Below are 25413 nucleotides of genomic sequence, written 5' to 3' on the forward strand. Positions count from 1 at the left end.
GTCACTAAGTTTGTTGTAGCAGCAATAGAAAGCTAATATGGTTATATTATAAAAAGGGTCATCAGCTGGGCATGGTGGCTCATTCCTGTAATCCCAGCAATTTGGGAGGCTGAGGCGGGTGGATCACTTGAGGTCAGGAATTTGAGACCAGCCTGGCCAACATGGTGAAACCCTCTCTCTCCTGGAAAAAAAAAAAAAATTAGCTGTGCATGGTGGTGGGCACCTGTTATCCCAGCTACTCGGGAGGCTGAGGCAGGAGACTCGGTTGAACCCGGGAGGTGGAGGTTACGGTGAGCCAAGATTGCACCACTGCACTCCAGCCTGGGCAACAAGAGCGAAACTGTCTCCAAAAAAAGAAAAAAAAAAAGCTATATTTTAGAGATGCATAATTAAATATTTACAAAATGCTAGAATTTGTTCTGAAATACTATGGCAGTGGGGAGAATGGAGAGAGGTGTGCAGGGGCAGAATTGACCATAATTATTGGGGCTGAGTGATGGGTGCATTCTTTGTGTATTTTAAAAATTGAACACAAATATATACACACGAAAAAGAATAGTTACATCTAAGTGTTATAAACAAAAATACTTCTGAAGACCTAGGTTGGTGAAATCCAAGCTGGTCTCACCTAGGGGTGGTAACACAGCCAAAGTGGGAGTATTATAAGGACTGAAGTGAGAGGGACCTTTCTTCAAGTTGGCACTGGAATGGGAGAAGACCTAAGGGGCCCAGCCCAGGAAAGACACAGGCTGGAAGGGAAATGAATGATGTGAGGCCCTAGGACAGTGGAAGAGTTAAATCAGCAAATACATACAAGGAACAGAAAGACAGTGAAATGAACCAGTCAAAGAGCAAAAATTGTGCCGTGTTTCACAGAGTCAAACGTTCTACTTGCCCTCTCTTAGGCTCTGGGTCACCTTGGTGTTCAAGAGTAGACAGATGCCCACTTCCATTCACCATTTTGCTTCTTTTTGCCCTCTTTTCCAGTTCTTTTGAACCCATGCTACCTGAATTATATCCTTCCTTTTGTCAGATACTGTTGCTTCCTATTTCCATGATTGCCTATTGTATTAGGACATTCTCACATTGCTATACAGAAATACCTGACATTGGACAATTTATAAAGAAAAGAGGTTTAATTGGGTCATGGTTCTGCAGGATGTTCAGGAAACATGGCACTGGCATCGGCTTGGCTTCTGCTGAGGCTTCAGGAAGCTCCCAATCACGCTGGAAGGCAAAGGGGGAACTAGTATATCATATGGCAAGAGCGGGAGCAAGAAAGAGGGGGAGGTGCTACACACTTTTAAACGGCCAGATCTCGTGAACTCATTCACGAGATAGCACCAAGGGGTTGGTGCAAACATTCATGAGAAATCCACCTCCCACCAGGCCCCATCTCCAACACTAGGGATTACAGTATAACATGAGATTTAGAGGGGACAACATCTAAACTATATCACCTATATTCATTTGACTTTATGCCTTTCCAATCAATTTTTCTTGGTTGTTTGCTTTATTTTTTTGCTTGTTTTTGGCAAGGCAGAGGCAAACAAACAGAATAAAAATGCCCACATGGGTGGCATACATGTAATGCAAAGGGCCTCTAAATGTGTTTTTCTTCCCAACCACCATGTTGGTTTACAAATCTGTATTATTTTTATTTATTTTTATTTTTTTGAGACCGAGTCTCGCTCTTGTCGCCCAGGCTGGAGTGTAATGGCATGATCTTGGCTCACTGCAACCTCCGCCTCCCAGGTTCAAGCGATTCTCCCGCCTCAGCCTGCCGAGTAGCTGGGATTACAGGCGCCTGCCACCACCATGCCCAGCTAATTTTTATATTTTTAGTAGGCACGGGCTTTCACCATGTTGTCTAGGCTGGTCCCGAACTCCTGACCTCAGGTGTTCCACATGCCTCGGCCTCCCAAAGTGCTGGGGTTACAGGCATGAGCCACCACGCCTGGGTATTTTTAGTTTTTTGAGACAGAGTTTCGCTCTTGTTGCCCAGGCTGGAGTGCAATGGTGCGATCTTGGCTCGCTGCAACCTCTGCGTCCCAGGTTCAAGTGATCCTCCTGCCTCAGCCTCCCGAGTAGCTGGGAATACAGGCACATACCACCACGCCCAACTAATTTTTGTATTTTTAGTAGAGACGGGGTTTCTCCATGTTGGCCAGACTGCTCTTGAACTCCTGACCTCAGGTGATCTGCCTGCTTCAGCCTCCCAAAGTGCTGGGATTACAGGTGTGAGCCACCACGCCCCGCCTCAAATCTGTATTTAGGCCGAGGACTCTAAGGGGAGGAAGGGTCCACAATTTACCTACACAATACCCTGCACAGGTGTAAGGTGAAAACTGCTGTTGGCTATGAATTAAAGCAAAGCTTTCATTATTAAGATGACTAAGGTTTAATATAATTGGGGGCCTTAATGAAAGATAATTCACCGTAAGAAGGAGGAGAAAATAATTGGAAGGCAAATTACAGTAGCCTTAATAAAAAAGAAGAGGGGTACAGGGAAGTTGTCTGCAACATTTCCTAAAATGAGGGTGATGCTTTACCAGCAGGGATGAACGTCAAGAACATAATGTTTAGTGAAAGAAGCCAGCCTCAATAGAGGACATATTATGCGAGTCTATTGATAAGATATCCAGGAACAGGCAAAACTAATCTATAGTGATAGAAATCAGAATGATGGTTACCCGAGCAGGAGGCACCATGAGAAGATTTTCTGGGGTACTGGAAATGATTGTTTGTTTATTTATTTATTCGAGACAGGGTCTCGCTCTGTCACCCAGGCTGGAGTGCAGTGGCGTGGTCATAGCTCATTGCAGTATCGCACTCTGGGCTCAAGGGATCCTTCCACCTCAGCCTCTCGAGTAGTTGAGGACTACAAATGTGCTAATTTAATTTTTTAAATTAGCTGGCCATGGTGGCGCGCACCTGTAGTCCCAAGTATAGTGAGAGATATATTGCTCAGGCTGGTCTCGAATTCCTGGCCTCAAGCGATCCTTCTGCCTCAGCTTCCCAAAGTGTTGGAGTACAGGTGTGAGGCACCGTGCGCAGCCAATAATGTATATAACTTGGTGTTGGTGACAGCACATGGGTGTATGCATATGTAAAAAATTAAGCTGTAGATGTATGATTTGTGCACTTTACGGTGTGTAGGTTAAACGTCAACTGAAGAAAAAAAAAGGATGAGACCACACTTGGCCTTGTGGATTGCTAATCTAGCTGGCTTGCTGCCTACTGTGCTGCGCGTCACTCTCCCTGTGACCATGAAACTCGAACTGCCCTGACTGTTCCCAGCCTCTGCCCGCTCGAGCCACTGGCCCCCTGTCAATGCTCATCCCATCTCTGGTTGCTCTTGCAGACATCACGTTTCCACTAGGAGAGGTGGGCAGAGCCCTCGGAGTGGTAGCAGCAGCTAGAGGGGTGGTGGGATTTGCAACTGTTTCTACAAGTTTTCTGCTTAATAACCATCAATGGGGCCCCATTCCCCACAGAATGAAGTTCAGACACCTTAGCATAGCACTCCAAGTCCTGTCTAAATTGACCCCTTCTTCTTCTTATGATTATTTTTTGAGGCGGGGTCTTACTCTGTCACCGAGGCTGCAGTGCAGTGGTGCGATCTTGGCTCACTGCAACCTCTGCTTCTCAGGCTCAGGCGATTCTCCTGCCTCAGCCTCCCCAGTAGCTGAAACCACAGGTGTACACCACACGCCTGGCTAATTTTTCGTGTTTTTGGTAGAGACGGGGTTTCACCATGTTGCCCAGGCTGGTCTCAAACTCATGAGCTCAAGCAATTCACTCGCCTCAGCCTCCCAAAGTGCTGGGGTTACAGGCGTGAGCCATTGCACCTGGCCACTGCAGTGACTGTTCATTACTTTGTGCACATGCCGTTCTCTACGCGCTTCTGTGTTTGTCAAACTCTGCATTCTTCCCCTCTCAACTCAAATGTCACTTCTTTTACCCTCTTAAAAAATAGGCACATGAGGGACTAACACTTGTGGAGTGTCTGTTATCAACCAGATAGCATTTAGGTGCTTTTCATACCTTATCTTCTTTAACCTTCACTCTAAGACACTTTCTCCAAATCAATTTTATCCACTCTTAGCTCATAGTATTATAGTGCCTTCCATAAAATAGGCTGTGAAATCTTTAAGTGCTATAGACACAGTGCCTCGGGTCTCTACATTCTCACTTTACAGAAATACTTGAGGCTCCCAGCCCCACAGTTGGTTGGCTTGAAATATGAAAAGAAAACTGTTTCAATAATGGTCCCAGCAGAAACAGAAGATGTAGTCATAGGTTATTTTGAATTTACTAGGTTATTTACAGAGGTGTGGGTAGGTTCAAGGGAACTAGCAAGAGATGCTGAAGGAGCCAGGGACTGGTGGAAGCTGGAAGGTGTACCTGCTTCTCCACCAACCCCTCACCTTCCTGAAGACCCAGTGAGAACCAAAGCTGTGAAAAGGGGACCCCTGCCAGGAGCTGTCATTGTACTGCCACTGCCACTGTCACTGCCAGAACTGAGGTCCTAGGGAAGGGGCATGGGGGAGGGGGAAGGACTCAAATGGAGAATAACCAGAACAAAAGGTGTAAAATGAAAAAAATATATATATTTTTTTGAGACAGGGCCTCACTCTGTCACCCAGACTGGAATTCAGTGGCATGATCTTGCTCACTGCAGCCTCGACCTCCCCGGGCTCAAGCCATCCTCCCACCTCAGCCTCCTGAGTAGCTGGGGCTATAGGCGTGCACCATCATGCCCAGCTAATTTTTGTGTTATGTATGTATGTATGTATTTATTTATTCTGTAGAGGTGAGGTTTTGCCATATTGCCCATGCTGGTCTCAAACTCCTGGGCTCAAGTGATCCACTTGCCTTGGTCTCCCAAAGTGCTAGGATTACAGGCATGAAAATCAAAATGATAAATGTTTTAGTGAAATGTCCAAAAGGCCAGTTGTTGCTGGTAAACTGCAAATTCATTCATCTAGTTATACAAAAAATATAATATAGGTACATCTAAAAAGGTTCGATATGGTGAAGGGTGTGGTAATAGATCCTAGTTCCTCTGAAGATCTTAAAACATATGTCTATCTATCTCTGTCTTCTCTTTGGATGGGATGTAAACTCCTGGAGTATTCAAACTGTCTTATTTATTCTGGTATTTCCACTTCTGGCAGAGTGACACGTAAGCATTTAATACATCACTGAATGAAGGACTGACTGAAGGTAATAATGGTCAAATGTAGTGTAGTGTTCACTGAGGTTATGCCAGTTTTCACAGCATATAAAACACTTGAGTTGGCCAAAGTCAGCTTAGGTGTCATGCACTTTGTTGGTAAAAGGCTAATGTAATTTTTTTTTTTTAATGTGGGGATTTGTTAAGCAAAGACCATGTAGTTTTCTGATAGATTTGACTAGTATTTTCCCATCTGTGAAGTAAATGTAGCAGATTTTATTATCCCCATTAAAAAAATTAAAACAATCTGAGGCATGGAAAGGTTCTAAAGAAATATAGTTAGTTGAGATAGACTAATGATAGACTTGAGATTCCAGACGAGAGACAGGGTCTCCCATCCACCTCCTTTTGCTAGAATACGATGCCTTCCTGTTAGACTAGTTTCTCTGTCTTCCTATTGTACTTCACTTCTTGATCTTTTTCCAGGGAAGCTACTATTTTGAAATTAAAAAAAGAGGTTTATTGTAAGCAATACTGAAAACAATTTATATCTTACAGATATGTGCTCTTGATTTAATGGGGAAAAAGGGGCAAATTGTTAGAGAAAAGGATCTGAAGATGTTTGTAAAGTCACTATTTTAAACAATCAGTTATTTAATACCCTTTCTATGGATTTTTACACTAAGGTGAAAATATGAATAGTGGATTTGCTAGTTACAACTTGGAGCTCTAGTCTCTGCCAGACTTAGGCTTCTGTGTTTTAGGGAGAAAGATGCCCATTGAGTGGGAAAACTAGAGGGAGTCCTCACTAATCCTAAAACGTTAACTTTATGTATGCAAATTATATTGTTTCTTTTTTTCTTTTTTTTTTTTTTGAGATGGAGTTTCGTTCTTGTCGCCCAGGCTGGAGTACAGTGGCACGATCTTGGCTCACTGCAGCCTCCACCTCCCGGGTTCAAGCGATTCTCCTGCCTCAGACTCTAAAGTAGCTGGGATTGCAGGCACTCGCCATGCCACCCAGCTAATTTTTGTATTTTTAGTAGAGATGGGGTTTCGCCATGTTGGCCAGGCTGGTCTCAAACTCCTGACCTCGGGTGATCCACCTGCCTTGGCCTCCCAAAGTAGGGGGATAACAGGTGTGAGCCACTGCGCCTGGCCGATATTGTTTCAATATAAGCATGTGTACTGATGAAGATCTAGATTAAACTTGCTTATCTAGGGAAGAGTATCTTTTCACTCTAATATTGAACTCTAAAAAAGGTACAAAAGGAAGTAATAAAACACACTTGAAATACAGGAGTATTTTGCCCTGGACTTGGACTGGGTGGGGTGATGTGTCTTTTTGAAGGTTGTCACAGGTTTGGGGCCAAATCAGGAGAACTATAGGAGCAAATTCACAGGAGCAAATCTGAGGCTTGAAAAATATATCATGAAAACGTGAATTTCACCAGCTTTAGTTCTTACTCTTTCAGTTCACAGTCTCTTTATTTTCATGTTTTCTAGGCAAAGTTAATTGAACATAATAATAGTAGGTATTCATTTATCCATTCATCCATTCACTTATTCAACTAATATTTGCCAAATTCTTACTATGTGCAAGACACTTACGTATAATGTAAGAGAAACAGTGATGTTCCAACCTGTGTTAACATTATGAAAAAGCTGTCTCAAATTTATTTTGGCAAAGGGAAAAGCAGGGTATAATAAAATAATTATTATTGAAAACTTTATATACATAGTGGATAAAAGCATAATTGATGATAAGGGTGGAAGGAATTATTAGGACATATTTGAATATATTAATATATTCAGAAGCGAACTGCCACTTATTTGCTGTGTAGTAATTTATTTTCCTCATCTGTAAAATGGGAATGAGTATCTACCTCATAGGAAAGTTGTGAAAGAACATTGCAAATATTGGAAATTTATCTGTAAAGAGACTGGCGTGATTCTCAGCACATGCTCAACAAATGGTAGCTATTGTTATTATGGATAACTCGGATTTAATATAACAAAGAGCCACACTTCTATAAATCCTTTGGTGAGGATAGTAACTGAGAAGATGTTCTAGGATAGATAATTCAAATTTCATTTTTAGAGTAAGCGCTTCAGTAATTTCATGTTAAGATAAATATGAAAAATTAGGCATCAGTGAGTCAGGCAATTCTGCAATCATAGTAGTATTCCTACAATTTAATAGAGTCCATAGAAGTAAAAAAGGTATAAGTGATAAGCCAAAGTAAATCTTTCTTTTTTTTTGAGACGGAGTCCCATATAAATCTTTCATACATAGAATGTAGAGATGAATTTCAAATATTTGCATCGCATCGGGATTAGAAGGACAGTGGCCACTAATTAAGAATTTAAGTCCTCCTCAGCCCTGCTGGTGCCCATAATAAGGGTTTGTTTAGATTAAACTTCTGTTTAATTTCTTTCCGTTAAAGATCTCCTTCTGGCTTTTTTTTTTTTTTTTTTTTTTTTTTTTTGAGACGGAGTTTCTCTCTTGTTGCCCAGGCTGGAGGGTAATAAGCGCGATCTCGGCTCACGGCAACCTCCGCTTCCCGGGTTCAAGCGATTCTCCCGAGTAGCTGGGACTACAGGCGCGTGCCACCATGCCCGGCTAATATTTTGTACTTTTAGTAGAGACAGGGTTTCTCCATGTTGATCAGGCTGGTCTCCAACTCCCGACCTCAGGTGATCCACTCGCCTCGGCCTCCCAAAGTGCTGGGATTACAGGCGTGAGCCACCGTGTCCGGCCTCTTTCTGGCTTTTAAAAACATGTTTGGGCTGGGCACGGTGGCTCACGCCTGTAATTCCAGCACTTTGGGAGGCAAGAGGCAGGCGGATCATGAGGTCAGGAGATCGAGACCATCCTGGCTAACACGGTGAAACCCCAAAATTAGCCTGGCGTAGTGGCATGCGCCTGTAGTCCCAGCTACTCGGAAGGCTAAGGCAGGAGGATCACTTGAACCCGGGAGGCGGAGGTTGCAGTGAGCCGATATCTGCCACCGCTCTCCAGCCTGGGCGACAAAACGAGACTCGTCTCAAAAAACAAAACAAAACAAAAAACATGTTTGAACCTTCATCTTAGAACACTTCAACATTTTCTCCTATGTGATATATATTATAGAATTGATAGGACCAAATCTCACTCTAATATTTGCATATCATCAACCTAGTCTTTTTATTTTCGCCTTAAAGTTTACTTGAATTTGGCATTAACATTTAGTTTTTCATTTTTAAAGGATTAAAATAATAGAGCCATTTGATTCTGTGCCACTTGCCAATGTTTAGATACAATAAACACTTTGACTTTTGCTTAATACTGCAGAAGCTGCAACTGGAAAATTCTACCCTGCGTTGTAGACAATGGACATATTTCACAGGAGTTTTTTGTTTTTAGTTTTAAGCTCTGATTTCCAAATTATGATTTAAAAAGTATTTCATGCCCTCTGCACTAAGTTAGGTGATCACAGATGCAAAACCTACACCCAGCTTTGGAAAGAGTTCTAGAGAGAAGACCTACCAATGGTTTGTTTTTGGCTAACATAGCACGTTGTATTAGTTTTCAAACAAAAGTTTGAAATCAGCTTATACCTAACCTCAGAACGAGGGACAGATGTTTTTCTCCGGCATTCTGTTTGCTGTAATTTGTGCTGAGAGATTCGCTGGTCGTTTTGAAGCGATTTTTACGCCCCCTCCTTGGTGCGACCTCCACTTGCGCTATGGGCCCTGCCTGGTGGGAAAGGCAGCGGGCAGAAGGGACCCCAAAACGCACTCTCGGGGATGCTCCTGAGTCAGTGAGCAAGTGATTTCCCTCTGCGGGTTCATCTAGTTCCCGTTAGCTCAACCCTGGGTTTAGAGGAAGAACGAAATCCAGAGAGTGAAGCTGGGAGGGGAATGCGTGGCAAAAACTCATGGAAAAAAAAAAAAACAAAAAAAAACCCAACCCAGTTTCAAGGACTATGCTGCAACCCGCCAAGCGGTGGCTTTGCTTAAGCGGCTGTAACCAGCTGCTTCTCCCTGCTCTTCGAACTTGCTTGAGTTCCGAGGGAAGCGCCTGCTTTTCGGGTGCGTGGCCAGGGTGGGTGGTGGCCAGGATTCGAAGGCGACAGCGAAGGGGAGCGAGTTCCTGGGATGGAACTTGACGCGGAACCCGGGGTCCCATCGAGGGGCTCCCCACGGCCTCGGGTGCTTGGGCTGCGATTGGTTTTTCATTTGGCATAGGCGTGGGGGGTAGGAGGCAAAGTGGCAAGGGCTTTCCCGGGCTCACAGTGTCTCACGGTCCGCCACTGCCTGCGGTGGCGCTTGGCTTGACCCCGACTCGGGCCCAGCACGAGGCGGCGGTCAAAGGGCGTGCTCGCAGCAACCGCAGGGCACGCGGGTCGGCCGCGCGGGGGGCGGGGCGGCGGTGGCGGTTGCGGGGCATGCGCGGCTCCGCGCGCGGCTTCTCAAACATGGCGGCGGCGGTGTGAAGCTCGGTGCCGGCTCGCGCGATCGGTGGGACAGAATTTCGTTGTTTTCACCGACGAGACTGGAGGTACGTGGTGATTCCGGGCCCCGTAAGGAATGGAGAAGCGGAGCTGTCTCCCGGACCCTGACCGTTGTCCGTGGGCGGGCGGGGAGAAGCCATCTGCGCGCGTCCCGTGCGAGGAACGCCCCCTTACGATCCCGCCGATGTCCCATCGCAGCTCGGCCTCGCGCTTCGGTCTCCCGCCCCAGGCGCCCTCCGCGGACGCCCGTAAGCCGCTCTCGCGCTTCCCCTCACGCTGCCCCGGGGCCCCTTCGCCGCTGCGGGGTTTGGGCGCCCGGCCGATAGCTTCCATCCGTCCCCTTGCCTGCAGCGCGGACAGCGCCCTCCGGCGCATCCTCCCTGTTAGGTAGCGCTGGGCTGGGGCCCGGGAGGCGTCACGGTGGGCGGCGGGGCCGAGGAGGGAGGTTGACTTTGCCTGGTCTGGGCTAGGATAACTTTTGGAGCTTGGGAGGGAAACGTCTGCCCGGAAGGATGCGCCTGTGGCGGCGGCGTGCGGGCGCGGATTCTGGTGCCAGGTGCGCGCCGCCGGGCTCCTGGCGGGGGCTGGGGGCGCCAGTGGCTCACCCTAGCGGTGCAGCGGGGCCGGAGGGAGCGTCCCGTCCGGGGCTGGCGGGGAGGCGAGGGGGGGCTCTAAGCCTCCTGAGGGGACGAGAGACGGCCGCGATGGCCGTGCCTCGCGGCCTGACCGAAAAAAAGTTGCTGCCTTCACTTAGAAACAGTCCCGAAATAGTTTCTTACCTTTCTCCCTTTTCCCACTGGGTCGTGCTTGTGCCCCATCCAGGTGTGAAGAGCCGGAGGGAGAACGGGTCTAGGCGAATTTGCTCGATTTTGCGCCTCGAGGTTGTACATAGATAGCGTCCTGGGCCGACCTGTAATTCGGCTCCCCCACCCCCCAAATGTTTGAGCAGCACAAATATTTACTTACAGGCTCCCATTTGAGACTATTGATTTTTTAAAAAGAGGTTGTTAAACATTTGTCAAGCATCAGAAAGTGTGATTGCAATTTGAAATTTGCTTCTTGTTTGTAAATTAGGAGATTAACGTTTATGACTTATTTTAGGGCATCTCTGGAAAGTTAATGGATCGGTTAGTGGGGGTAAACTGAGGCAGGGAAAGTAAATAACTTGCTTATGATCATATGATTTACAGAACTATTGGAGATAGGTGTTTTTTTTCCCTGAAACAACTTCAGATGCTGCTACATTTTAATGCCCCCAGAGCTATTCATATTTCTGTTTTGAGGGATACAACATTTATGGAGTACAACTGCCTATGATGAGCAATTGTTTTATAACAATGGTTCATAAACGCATATTTAATTCTTTTCAGTAATAGTGTAGGGAAATGTTTTTCAATAATGACGATTTTGCCTTTTTTCTTACTCATTAAATAAAGTATTTCCAATGACGAATGTGCTTTCAGGCTGTGTGTGTGTGTGTGTGTGTGTATGTGTTTTCTATTTAATGGGAGGAATGTGAAAATAAGCTTTTGGAAATGAATCCAGTGGGATTTTGCGAAAAGATTGAGTTTATGAATATTCACCTGATGCCTTGTATTTAGCTTTATCTGTAACCTTTAAAACAGTCTGATAGAATGTAAAGAAAAAAACACCAAACTGGCTTTGAAAGTTTTGAATAAACTTTATATTTATATCATGCAGCCATATGAGCTTCTTAAGGATGTATACTTGTTTACCCCAGAGAACCTGATTTGCTTTGGAATTGGTAGTTGGAAAAAAAGATTAATATAACTCTACTGCATTGTATGTGCCGACGCTTTGAAGTTGAGTGTCATAACATGTACAAAAAACAATGGAGTCAGTCTAAAAAAAGATGTATCAGTTTTTCTTATGAGGTGGTTGATCAGTCCATTTGATTTATGATTCCATCAACACATCTTTTTTTTTTTTGAGACAGAGTCTGGCTCTGTCGCCCAGGCTGGAGTGCAGTGGCGCGATCTCGGCTCACTGCAAACTCCGCCTTCCGGGTTCACGCCATTCTCCTGCCTGAGCCTCTGGAGTAGCTGGGACTACAGGCGCCCGCCACTGCACCCAGCTAAGTTTTTGTATTTTTAGTAGAGACTGGGTTTCACTGTGGTCTCGGTCTCCTGACCTCGTGATCCGCCCACCTTGGCCTCCCAAAGTGCTGGGATTACAGGCGTGAGCCACCGCGCCCAGCCCATCAACACATCTTTATTAAGCACCTGTGCTGTCTTTACGATGGCGTTCAGTTTATTCAGAGCCCACTATGTGTCTATGTGTGCTAATTTCTGGGTGTCTAAGGCTTTCCACCCATAGTTTATTCCTGAAAATTTCGGGGGGTTATAGCTAAAAAAACAATTCGAATGTAGAACAAGTATTCCTTTCATTCAAAGGGCGAACTCGAGAAGTCAGTATTTTTGTCGTAATTCTCCAAACAAAATTCTGAGTGTAACTGCAAATTATTTCTGACTTAGGTGATATTAACTTTGTGATTTTTTGGTTAGGATTATATAAAGCTATATATTTTGATGAGATTATTTTCTGGTTCAAATAGATAACATACTGGTTAAGCTTGAGGGGAAAAATGAGTTGCTGGTATAAATAGAAATCAATATGTGCTCTGGAGATTGGGTAATTTTTAATACTAAGCAACCTCACTTCTATTACTAAGTAGTTTAAGCTGTAATTAAGTTTTAACTGGTATTTTAAGGCATTTTGTTTTTTCAAAATATTGCAGAAATCTCTGAGCTCAGAAATAACAAATAAGGGTTATGATCTTCAGCTCTAAGCCAGATGTGACTCTTATTTTCTTTTGGGCTTGTTCCTTTTTAGCTGCCTGCCTGCTCCCAGATGCTTCCTATCACCCCTCTTCCTGCCCCTGTTCCCTTCGCTGTTGGTGTCTGTTTCCGCATCAGTGAAATGGTCAGGGTAATCCTTCGCTGCCTCACTGAGAAATAATTAATGATGATAAAGTGCCTTGAAAAGGCTGAGTAAATACCAAGTCTTTTGAATTAACATGATGTAGCCACTTGTTCCATTTAAGGAAGAGCCAAATTCCAATTTTAGTTTGAGATCTTGGGGGTGGGAGAGAAAAGTTTCACGTGAATATTTTACTGCCTTTCTTTTTGGGTTAATAGCAATGACTTTTGTAACTCTAGTAACTGGAACACGGGTGGATACAGCAGTATCCTCTGCTGTTTGCCTTATTAGTCACCTCTAGTATTTTTTTTTGGCCTGGTTATCCTGTCTGCCATTTTTCTCCTGCTATTCTCTTTCCACTTGTAAATGGAAATCTGAGGTAGTGGTGGTCTCTGTTAGCTCCCCTCTCGGGGTGGGGAGGGTAGGTCTCACTGTCTCCTCATAGTCATATTCCTGATTTTTAGGATATACAGGAGCAAAGTGGGCTCTGCCAGCTGTCAACCTTAGAGCTATGAGCTGTGGTGCAAATATTAGTCTGGTGTTGCCAGAAGGTGTTTTCTAGTTTGCAGTGGGCAAATCAAGCATCCCTAGTAATTTTAGAACTCTCAGTAATTAATGTCTGAGAATTACTACATAATACCTTAGAATTTGAACTGATTGTTGATTCCAGGAACTAAAAACCTGGACATTTTGAAAATAGCAAATGTTGGTGATTTTTTTTTTTTTTTTTTTTGAGACGTGCTCACACTCTGTTGCCCAGGCTGTAGTGCAGGGGCGTGATCTCAGCCCACTGCAGCCTCTGCCTCCTGCGTTCAAGCAGTTTTCCCACCTCAGCCTCCCGAGTAGCTGGGATTACAGGGGTGCGCCACCGTGCCCAGCTAATTTTTGCATTTTTAGTAGAGACAGGGTTTCACCTAGTTGGCCAGGCTGGTCTCAAACTCCTGACCTCAGGTGATTCTCCCACCTTGGCCTCCCAAAGTGCTGGGATTACAGGTGTGAGCCACCATGTCCGGCTCCATGTTGGTAATTTTGAAAGAAGAGTTTATACCCATCCCTGGCTTTGGAGCTTAACATTCATGATCTCTTTGTCTTGGGGAAATAGATAAAAGAAACCACTGGCGTTTATCTTAGATTAAAATGGCATAATTTATACCATTATATGAATACTGGTATAATTTAGTGGTAAGTACATTTTTTAGACTCTTAATCTTAAGTACATTAGGCTTTGGTTACCATTTATAAAAAGAGTTTGTGGTGGTTCTTTTTTGATACAGAGTCTTGCTCTGTTACCCACGCTGGAGTGCAGGTACAATCTTGGCTCATTGCAACTTCTGCCTCCTGGCTTCAAGCGATTCTCCTGCCTCAGCCTCCTGAGTTGCTGGGACTATAGACATGTACTACCACGCCAAGCTGAATTTTTTTTTTCCCCGAGATGGAGTCTCATTTTGTCACCCAGGCTGGAGTACAGTGGCACAATCTCAGCTCACTGCAACCTCTGCCTCCCACGTTCAAGTGATTCTCTTGCCTAAGCCTCCCAAGTAGCTGGACTACAGGTGTGCACCACCGAGCCTGGCTAATTTTTGTATTTTTAGTAGAGATGGGGTTTTGCCATGTTGGCCAGGCTGGTCTCAAACTCCTGACCTGAGGTGATCCACCCACTTCTGCTGCCTCCCCAAGTGCTGGGATTACAGGCAGGAGCCACCACATCTGGCCTTTTTTTTTTTTTTTTTTTTTTGAGAGTCTTGCTCTGTTGCCCAGGCTGGAGTGCGGTGGTGTGATCTCAGCTTACTGCAACCTCTGCTTCCTGGGTTCAAGCAATTCTCGTGCCTCAGCCTCCTGAGTAGCTGGGATTACAGGTGTGCATCACCATGCCCGCTAATTTTTGTATTTTTCGTAATTTTTATTTTTAGTGGAGATGGGATTTCACCATGTTGGCCAGGCTGGTCTCGAATTCCTGGGCTCAAGTGATCCTCCTGCCTTGGCTTCCTGAAGTTCTGGGATTACAGGTGTGAGCCACCTCGCCCTGCCAACGGTGGTTCTTAAAAATAATTTGAAAAAATTTTAGAAACTGTCAAGATTTGAAATGTGTATGTGTTCTTTGGTTTTCATGACAAAGGCAATTTTGTTTATTTTGTCATTATGTTGTCTATACCTTGGCAATCTTAGAAATAATACTGGTAGTTATTTATTTATTTATTTATTTATTTATTTTTGAGACGGAGTCTTTCTCTGTTGCCCAGGCTAGAGTGCAGTGGCACAATCCTGGCTCACTGCAACCTCCGCCTCTGAGGTTCAAGTGATTCTTCTGCCTCAACGTCCTGAGTAGCTGGGATTATAGGCATGTTCAACCATGCCCAACTAATTTTTTAAAAAATAATTTTAGTAGGGACGGGGTTTCACCATGTTGTCCAGGCTGGTCTCGAACTTCTAACCTCAAGTGATCCACCTGCCTCGGCCTCCCAAAGTGCTGGGGTTACAGGCATGAGCCACCGCGCCCGACCAGGAGAGGTTTTAACATAAGCAATGGAGATATCTTATTGTGTGAAAAATGAAATATTTGAGGATCCTGTAGCAGTGAATATGATGGTGCTGTTCATCTTAATATCATGATCATTTGACCTAGACTACATGAATTCCTTATTTGAAGAGTTAAAACCTTTAGAATAAGCTTGACTCTGTGTGAGTAAAGACCTGGGAAATATTTGAAGATAGCACTTGATTACCTACTATTTGTGACCTGTGTTTATAGCTACAGCTCTGCCCCCTCCTAAGTTTATAGGAGCAAATTGTTGTTAAGAGGGGAAAGAGAGTGCCCACTTTCGGTGGTAATGTACCGTTGTAAACTTCAGAACTTCAGAAGTTTACCGTTGTAAACTTCAGAATATTACAATTCTTGGGCATACCTTGAAGATTCTTTCATTTCTCAGAGAAGAGTTTGTGGGGCTCTCTTTGGTTGTGTTTAGAATACACATTTGATTTTTCTCAACCTCTGTTTCTCATAAAGATTAACTGGTGTGAATTATAGACAAACAGCTCCATTTGGTATGTACCTTATAGTCTTGACATAGTTTTTTAAGTGTATTGACAATGTGCTTGTTTTTTTTTTTTTTTTAAACATTTGGCCACTTTTCCTACCTTTCATCAGTTTTAGCTGATTTAAGATTTGATTATATATTTATTTTTAAATACTGAATCAAATGTGTTTCTTCTTTTCAGTTCTCTTCATCTTTGAATACAGTTGGAAACATGTGCCCTTTGCTATGAACTGTTGCTTTTTTTTCTTTTGAAATATTTAAAAAAATGTTATTTGCAGTGTTTTTCTCCATAATGTTATTTGAAAAGCAGTATAGTCAGTATTAATTTTTAACTAACTTGATAGAGTTTCATAAATCTGTTCAAATGAAACATCTTTGGTCATTAAAAGAATTAAGATATAGTAGACAATAAATAGTATATTTAGATATTGTTTGGTTTTAGATTACTTTAGAGACTCTGATTTGAGATATTTTTGTGTGTTGAAACTTGAGAAGTTGTAGATATATTTGAATGGGTAATTTGCTGACACCTGCCTATGTTTGAGGTATTTTCAAGGATGTTTAGTTTTCTGGTCTTTTCAGATTGTGGTTTATTGCATGCTTTTCTGCAGTCTGTTGTCTAGTGGGGATTGTTGTTGTCATCATTTCCATGATTTCTTGTAGGGCCGGTGTTAGAAACCATAAATCTAGACTGCAGTGATAATAGGAACAGCCTGTAACCAGATCCAGTTCTTTTGTCAAAATGTCGCACCATGAGCTGCCTGTAGTAAATTGACATGCCCTGCCATTAACTCAAGTCCTTCACAAATGTCAGTGGGTAGCAGGTCTTTGGGCAGTTAGCTTGTAGCTGTGCTTTAAAACCTTAGGAATTTACAACTATAAACTGGGATTTTGGCAACCCTTGACTTATCTTTAGTTTATCTGTTTTCTGACATAACATACTTCTTCACTAAATACATAGCTTTCACAGAAATCATTTTAAAATTGCAAGTGATTAACTTACAGGTTATGATTTTTTTTGGATAACTTAAATTAGAAATTTTTGAAAATAGTTAAGTCTTCTTAGGTTTGTTTTGAGACAGAAAAAGATTAATTACTAATTTGTTTGGGGTGGACTTTACTAAAGCATAATTTAAAATTGCTCCTTTAGAAACCTTAATTTCCTCTAGAAGGCTTGATTTGATAAGTTGTTGCTACCAAAAATGTTCTTCGATTTTATTTTTTTTTTACAGATTTCAGAAATATGGAGATGAAAATGTTCCTTTTTTTTTTCTTTTTTTTTGAGACAGAGTCTTGCTCTGTCGCCCAGGCTGGAGTGCAGTGGCATGATCTTGGTTCACTGCAGCCTCTGCCTCCCAGGTTCAAGCAATTTTCATGCCTCAGCCTCCCGGGTAGCTGAGATTATAGGCATGTACCACCACAGACGGAGTTTTGCCATGTTGGCCAGGCTGGTCTCAACCTTCAGACCTCAAGTGATCCGCCCACCTCGTCCTCCCAGAGTGCTGGCATTACAGGCATGAGCCACTGCACCTGGCCCAAAAATGTTCGTTCGTTCGTTCGTTCTTTCTGTCTCTCTCTCTCTCTCTCTTTCTTTCTTTCTCTCTCTTTCTCTCTCTCTCTCTTTCTTTCTTTCTTTCTTTCTTTCTTTCTTTCTTTCTTTCTTTCTTTCTTTCTTTCTTTCTTTCTTTTTCTGTCTTTCTGTCTGCCTTTCTGTCTTTCTTTCTGTCTCTCTCCCTCTCCCTCTCCCTCTCTCTCTCTCTCTCCCTCCCTCCCTCTCTCCCTCTCTCTCCCTCTCTCCCTCCTTCCCTCCCTCCCTCTCTCTCTGTGTCTGTCTGTCTGTCTCTCTCTCTCTCCCCTTTCTTTCTGATGGAGTTTTGCTCTTGTCACTCAGGCTGGGGTGCAGTGGCACAATTTTGGCTCACTGCAGCCTCCGCCTCCTGGATTCAAACGATTCTCCTGCCTCAGCCTGCCAAGTAGCTGGGACTACAGGTGCCCGCCACCACACCTAGCTGATTTTTGTATTTTTGATAGAGATGGGGTTTCACCATGTTGACCAGTCTGGTCTCGAACTCCTGACCTCAAGTGAGTCACCTGAACTCAGCCTCCCAAAGTGCTGGGATGACAGGCGTGAGCCACCACACCCGGCTTGTTCTTTCTTAATATTGATTAGTCTTAATTCAGAGATAGAATTTTAGTTTTAAATGTAATTACAATATTAGAGTTTAGTGTTTTTCTGATTACTTTTATAACTGTTAGAAAATGTGACATTTGATTGTTTACTTGAGTGAATTGAGTAGATACTTGTGGAATCTTAAATTGATGACTCATGTTCAATTAAACAAAATTGTATATGACTATACAATGGAATATACACTTTTTCTATCCTGTGTTAGGATAATCACCATTACCAGAAACAAAATCTTAGTTGAAAGAGAGAGCTTCTCTTGGTCAAAGAAAAATACACAACTACAATGTATTTTATTTAAATCAGTATTTTTTTTTTGCATTTAGGCGTAAATGTGAAGTACTTCTTGAAACAAAATAATAAACTATTTTCAAGTTAAAAACATAAAGATGTTGTTTTATGCAGTTAACTCAGACCTTCCTCTTCACAATAAAGGAGGGCATTTTTGTTTGTTCAAGTCTAAAAGTAGTATCTTTATAACAAGATAGATTTAGAAAGGAAAAGAACCCTTTCTGTCTGTGCTATTTAATTAATCTCTGGTAAATTGTGTACGTATAATAACTTCCATTACTTATTCCAACATTTTCTTTAAAACACCAGCAAACATATTTGTGAATCTCTCTTATCCTTGAAACTTCTTATACTGTTGATAAACTCAAGGGGATATGAGGAGACATTTTTTTCAATAGATTATTTTGTGAATAGGGACTGTGTCTTTTTTTGGTGAATATTGGTTTAAAGCACATGTTTTAGTTATACCTGTTATGTAGTTGGCATTTATAAACTGAATTCTTTAATAGTAACTTATTTATATGGAACCTGTCTTTTTGAGACCACAAACATCCTAGAAAGAGATAAAATTCAGAATAAAAAAAAAAGACCAATCAACTTCTGGGAAAGAGAGAGATATTGGAGGTGGGGGATTGTCTCAGATCTCACAGAATTTTCTCCTTGGCCCATTGAGACTTGTGTCTAAATTAAGACAGCTGATTTGATATTGCAGGAAGGAACAGAGAACACCAATAACAGCCAAAAGAAAAATCTCAGTTGAGCGCCGTGGCTCATGCCTGTAATCCCAGCACTTTGGGAGGCCGAGGCAGGAGGATCGTTTGAGCTCAGGAGTTTGATACCAGTATGGGCAACTTAGTGAGCCATCGTCTCTACTAAAATTAAAAAAAAAAAAATTAGCTGCCGAGCTTGTTGGCAGATGCCTGTAGTCCCAGCTACTTTGTGTGTGTGTGCGGGGGGCGGGGCGGGGGCAGGGAGGGATGCGGGGGGTGTGCTGAGGCAGGACAGTCACTTAAGCCCGGAAGGTCAGGCTGCAGTGAGCCCTGATTATGCCACTGCACTCCAGCCTGGGCAACAGAGTGAGACCCTGTCTCAAAATAAAAAAAAAAAAGAAAAATTTTGTCAAAAAATTGTTTTAGGCCATGCATGGTGGCTCACACCTCTAATTCCAGCACTTTGAGAGGCTGAGGCAAGAGGATTCATTGAGCCCAGGAGTTTGAGACCAGCCTGGGCAACATGGGAAAAACCCGTCACTACAAAAAATACAAAAATTAGCCAGGTATGGTGGTGTGTGCCTGTAGTCCCAGCTACTAGGGAGGCTGAGGTGGGAGGATCACCTGAGCCCGGGGAGGTTGAGATTGCAGTGAGCTATGATCACTCCACTGCACTTCATCCTGGGCGACAGAGCGAGACTCCATCTCAAAAAAAAAAAAAAAAAAAAACAAAAAAAACCCCTGCAATATTCTGGTTCTATATAGTTTAGATACAAGCAGCCTATAGCACAGCAGTTTACTCATTCAGCAAACATTTTGGGGACCCTAGTATGTGATAGACACTGTGCTCATTATTCTGAAGGATATAAAGAAGAACAAGATGTGATACTGCACCCAGTAGCTTATTGTCTATCAGAGGAGAAAAGGCACTTACACAGTTAAACACAACAAAGGCAATTTTAGCACAATGGTTAAGTATTCATGAACCTAGATTCAAATCTAGCTGGGTGATCTTGGGCAGGTGTTTGAGCCTCAGTATCCTTAACTTTCAAATGAACATTAATGGACATTAATAACAGTATCTACTCTGTAGGCTTGTAATAAGCTTTAGATAAGAAAAAATATATATAAAAGCCTTAGGGTAGGGTACCAGGCATTCATTAATAGCAAGAGCTCAGTAAGTAACAGATCTAAGTATTATTATCACCACTGCCAACACCATTATCATTGGATCTCTGGGAACATAACTTCTGTTTTCTCCTGCCCTCATGGATCCATTTTTTCTAGGGTATCTGGCATATTACAATATCTCCTTATATGAGTGTGTTTTCACACTACTGATAAAGACATACCTGTAACTGGGCAGTTTATAAGAAAAAAGAGGTTTAATGGACTTACAGTTCCACCTGGCTGGGGAGGCCTCACAATCATGGTGAAAGGCATGTCTTACAGGGCAGCAGACGAGAGACTGAGAGCCAGGTGAAAGGCATTTCTCTTTATAAAACCATCAGATCTCCTGAGACTTATTCACTACCATGAGAACAGTGTGGGAGAAACCACCTTCATGATTCATTTATCTCCCACCGGTTCGCTCCTACAACATGAGGGAATTATGGGAGCTACAATTCAATATGAGATTTGGGTAGGGACACCAAACCATATCACTCCTTATTTCTCCCTTTCAAAGCATGTATAGTGTATTGGAGCCTTGTCTTTTGGCATTTGACAAACTTAGGTTTGAATCATTTTTCTTTCACTACCAGCTTCCTGACCTTGAGGAATCAAAATTACTTGGTAACTGCTAAGACACAAGAGGAGAGGAGTCAGAGATGACTTCTGATTCAGAAAGATTGAGGGTTTGTAATGCTTTTAAAAAGAGGAGCTCATTTTGATGGCAAGAATTTGGTTATTTATGTATTTATTGTTTTATTATTATTATTTTTAGAGACAGGGTCTCACCATGTTGCCCGGGCTGGTCTTGAACTTCTGGGCTCAAGCGATCCTCCTGCCTTGGCCTCCCAAAGTGCTGGGATTACAGGCGTGAGCCACTGCACTTGGTCTTTTAAAAAGTTTTTTATTTTTTAAGTTTCCCACGAGTCACAGGGAATGAGAGTTTGGTTTTGTATTTTTATTTTTTTAATTTTACTTTTATTTTTTTTCTTTCTTTTTTTCTTTTTTTTAAAAAGAGGCAGGGTTTCACTGTGTTGCTCAGGCTAGTCTCGAACTCCTGAGCTCAAGCAATCCTCTCGCCTCAGCCTCCCATAGTGCTGGGATTACAGGTGTGATCATGATCTGGCCCAGGTTTTTTTTTTTCCTTTTCTTTTTCTTTCTTTCTTTTTTTTTTTGAGACAAAGTCTCGCTCTTTTCACCCAGGCTGGAGTGCAGTGGCGCAATCTCTGCTCACTGCAACCTCCGCCTCCCGGGTTCAAGCAATTCTCCCTGCCTCAACCTCTGGAATAGCTGGGATTACAGGTGCCCGCCACCACACCTGGCTAATTTTTGTATTTTTTAGTAGAGGCGGGGTTTCGCCATGTTGGCCAGGATGGTCTCGATCTCCTGACCTCGTGATCCACCTGTGTTGGCCTCCCAAAATGCCTGATTACAGGCGTGAACCACTGCGCCTGGCCGTATTTTGTTGATTCTTATGTTCTCTCAGGTTGAAATTCTACAGTTGCATTCATTTTATAACATCTGACCAATGGCCTAAAGTTGAAACAGGCCGTGGGAAATCTTTCTCTCTCTTTTTTTTCCCCTAGTGAAACTGAACTGAACCTAGAAACTGGGAGATTTCTTGCTGTCAGATTTGTTTAGTTCCTGTCCTTGCCAAAATGTTTACCCTTACTGAAGATCACTGCTCTCCAGGCAGTGATCTTTAATTAGAGACTCAAAGTGTAGCTTACTTTATCTTAAAAACAAAACAAAATTAAAAAAAAAAGGAGGTGGGGTACACCAAAGAAAAAAATAAAAAATAAAGGGAAAAGAAAAGAAAAAGAAAAAAACTCTCCAAACAAAAAACTCCAGAAAATAAACAAATAATGGAAAGGCCCTGTAACCTTAGAATTATAGACCCATTAATTTGCTAAATAGTACTTTAAAACTGTTTTTCTCAACAGACTGTAGAATTTTCTCCAGAATCAGATAAGAGTAATGGGGGTTTTAGGCTTAATAATTCCACTATTAATCACTGTTTACATTGTTTAATTGTGTTGAGAAAATGGTTTAAAACAAGAGTTTTCAAAGCATTTGTTGATCTTTTATCAGCTCTTAGTTCTGTAACAAGATACAATCTGCAAAACAAATGGTTGTGTAAAAGATTGCAGATTGTCCATACTTGTTCAGAGCTTCTAGATAAAACTGCTAGATTAAGTATAACCGTAGTCTTTTTTTTTTTTTTTTTGAGATGGAGTCTTGCCCAGGCTGGAGCGCAGTGGCATGATCTCTGCTCACTACAGCCTCCACCTTCTGGGTTCAAGCAATTCTCCTGCCTCAGTCTCCTGAGTAGCTGGGCTTACAGATGCTTGCCACCATGCCTGGCTAATTTTTGTATTTTTAGTAGAGATGGGTTTTCACCATGTTGGCCAGGCTGGCCTTGAACTCCTGACCTCAAGTGATCTGCCCGCCTTGGCCTCCCAAAGTGCTGGGATCACAGGCATGAGTCACTGTGCCCAGCCCAACTGTAGTCTTTTGGTAAATGAAATTTCAATGTCAGACACTATGAAGTACTATTAACCTAACCTTTTTTTTTTTTTTTTTTAAGGCTTACTTATATTTGAATGTTTTTTCACACAGTGGAATTGCTCCTAATATGCATTAAGTGAAGCAACCTCTACTCTTTATGTTGCCAAAAACAAAAACAAAAGCCTGAAGCTTTTAACTTTTTTTAAAACCAAAAATTTTTCCCCCATGTATCGAGGAAAGTTATTTGAGGGTCTTTTTGGAACCTTTCTTAATAATGCCGAAGCAGGTTCAAAGTATATTGAAAGCAAAGTATATTATAAAGATAAGCTTTTTTGCAGTTTTCCTTGCAGACTACCACGGTGGAAATGAGATGTGTCTTCATTTCTAAAAGAATGTCAGGCTTCTAATTTTTCCCAGAAAGAGCTGTGCTGTCTGCCTCTATTGCCACATATATTTCTATTTGAGACACTCTGAGGATTCAACTAAGAATCCGTTGATACTATCCATCCTTTACCAATAGATTATAGTAATCTTCCTTTCTTTAACATCTATAACGTCTATCCTTGTGACTGAAAGACAGGTGAGTTACAGTGTAATGCATTTTAAGAGGGACAATAGAACCTTTTATTTTTTCTCAAGTTATAGTCAAAGATAGTTTCTATTAAATTAGTCAATATTCTTTTTTCCTTTTTGAGATGGAGTCTCGCTCTGTTGCCCAGGCTGGAGCGCAGTGGTGCGATCTCGGCTCATTGCAACTCTGCCTCCCAGGTTCACGCCATTCTCCTGCCTCAGCCTCCCGAGTAGCTGGAACCACAGGCGCCCGCCACCACGCCCGGCTAGTTTTTTGTATTTTTAGTAGAGACAGGGTTTCACCGTGTTAGCCAGGATGATCTCGATCTCCTGACCTCATGATCTGCCCCCCTCAGCCTCCCAAAGTGCTGGGATTACAGGCGTGAGCCACTGCACCTGGCCGTCAATATTCTTTTTTTTTTTTTTTTTTTTGAGACAGAGTCTCGCTCTGTCCCCCAGGCTGGAGTGCAGTGGCCGGAACTCAGCTCACTGCAAGCTCTGCCTCCCGGTTTTACGCCATTCTCCTGCCTCAGCCTCCCGAGTAGCTAGGACTACAGGCGCCCACCACCTCGCCCGGCTAGTTTTTTGTATTTTTTAGTAGAGACGGGGTTTCACCATGTTAGCCAGGGTGGTCTCGATCTCCTGACCTTGTGATCCGCCCTTCTCGGCCTCCCAAAGTGCTGGGATTACAGGCTTGAGCCACCGCGCCCGGCCGTCAATATTCTTTTACATCAGAATCTTTGCAGATTTTTCCTAGTATTTGGTCCTACGGAAATGTTTGTCTTTTTTTCTGAATTTCTTTGTATATAACCCAAGTGTTTTCCTTTTTGCTTTTATCTACTAGGAAGCCCAGAGGGAATTACTAAATTTTTCCCAACTAACTAGTACATTTTTATTTTATTTTGTTTTTTGCCATGATCTGTGTTTTCATTATTCATGCAAATAATTTTTTTTTTTTTTTTTTTTTTTTGAGATGGAGTCTCGCTCTGTCGCCCAGGCTGGAGTGCAGTGGCGCTTTCTTGGCTCACTGCAAGCTCTGCCTCCCGGGTTCACGCCATTCTCCTGCCTCAGCCTCCCGAGTAGCTAGGACTACAGGCGCCTGCCACCACGCCTGGCTAATTTCGTGCAAATAATTTTCTATAATATCCTGGGGCAAACCAGAGAATTTGGCAGTCTGATTGGAACCATAGGGACCCTCAGGCTGGTGGCATCAGCGTGGAGTGCCCAGGTTCACAGCACAGCTTGTGGCTTGTGTCCATCTGGCGGTGATTCTTCCTCCACATCACTACTGCGGTCTTGAAGATGACAGGGGTAGGGAATCCTCTAGGTGCTTAGGAAATTTCACTCTGCTTCTGCTCAGTGGCCTCTTTGGTCGGCAGGGTGTTCTCCTGCATCTCTGTTTTCTTCAGCTTGGCCTTATTGAAGCTGGCAATTTCCCCCATGTCTGGTTTGTTTGCCATTTTCTTAAAACAATCCTAGTGGGCAAACCAAGGCTCTTGGCCTGGGTCTGGGGACCAGCGCTCCTTTCCACATTCCCTGCCAGTGCCTCTCACTGTGGCACTCCTGCCGGCAGCCCGAACGCCTAGGTAGTGTAAGAGAAAGATGCAGAAGCAGCAGGTTTTGGGAAAGTGATGCTTGGGTGTAGGTCTGTTGAATCAGAGGTACAGAAGGCTCTCTAGTTGGCTTCATTATTTATTATTATTTTTTTAAGAGGCAGTCTTGCTCTATCTCCCAGGCTGGAGAGCAGTGGCGCAATCTCAGCTCAGTGCAACTTCCACCTCCCAGGCTCAAGTGATTCTCGTACCTCAGCCTCCCGAGCAGCTGGGAGTTCCGGTGTGCGCCATCACCTTTTTTTTTTTTTTTTTTTTTTGAGACAGGGTCTCACTCTTATGCCCAGGCTGGGGTGCAGTGGTGCAGTCTTGCCTCACTGCAGCCTTGACCTCCCCAGGCTCAGGTGATCCTCCCACCTCAGCCTCCCAAGTAGCTGGGACTACAGGCATGTGCCACCATGCTCAGCTAATTTGTTTTTTTACTTTTTGTGGAGACAGGGTTTTGCCATTTTGCCCAGGCTAATCTTAAACTGCTGGGCTCAAGAAATCCACCCGCCTTGGCCTCCCAAAGTGCTAGGATTACAGGCATGAGCTACTGCACCCAGCCTATGAATGTATTCTTCATAGGTTTCCTTTAAGTGCCAGATTACCTTCAGTTATACACATCATCATGTTCTTATTATAGGCACATGGAGTAATGACAGGATAGATAGCCTTTTGCTATATTAGGTTTATCCATGTACATTTTTTAAATAGCACTTATGTTGTGTTTTGTTCATATG

General features: G+C 43.1%; 2 protein-coding genes across 4 annotated transcripts in view; one reads left to right on the plus strand and one right to left on the minus strand.

Annotated features, from left to right (window-relative positions):
• Nucleotides 1–9567: 9567 nt before the first annotated feature.
• Nucleotides 9568–25413, plus strand: part of LOC105478186 (Scm polycomb group protein like 2) — a 118389-nt gene continuing 102543 nt past the window's right edge. For 2 of the 3 annotated variants that reach the window (XM_011735258.3, XM_011735257.3), the window contains exon 1: nucleotides 9592–9719. The gene's annotated coding sequence lies outside the window, so the exon portion shown is untranslated. Of the gene's footprint in view, nucleotides 9720–25413 lie in introns of all 3 variants that reach the window. The other variant, XM_011735256.3, reaches the window with a different exon arrangement.
• On the minus strand, nucleotides 24413–24563 carry LOC139360879 (thymosin beta-10-like). The gene has a single exon (XM_071089222.1). It carries the CDS (start codon nucleotides 24539–24541, stop codon nucleotides 24413–24415), a length of 129 nt encoding a protein of 42 aa, XP_070945323.1. The 5' UTR covers nucleotides 24542–24563.

This window comes from Macaca nemestrina, chromosome X, assembly GCF_043159975.1.
Source record: "Macaca nemestrina isolate mMacNem1 chromosome X, mMacNem.hap1, whole genome shotgun sequence".
Taxonomy (NCBI): Eukaryota; Metazoa; Chordata; class Mammalia; order Primates; family Cercopithecidae; genus Macaca; species Macaca nemestrina.

Coding starts and splice junctions, on each gene's coding strand:
- LOC139360879 (XM_071089222.1), bottom strand. CDS start 24,541: ATGGCAAACAAACCAGACATGGGGGAAATTGCCAGCTTCAATAAGGCC.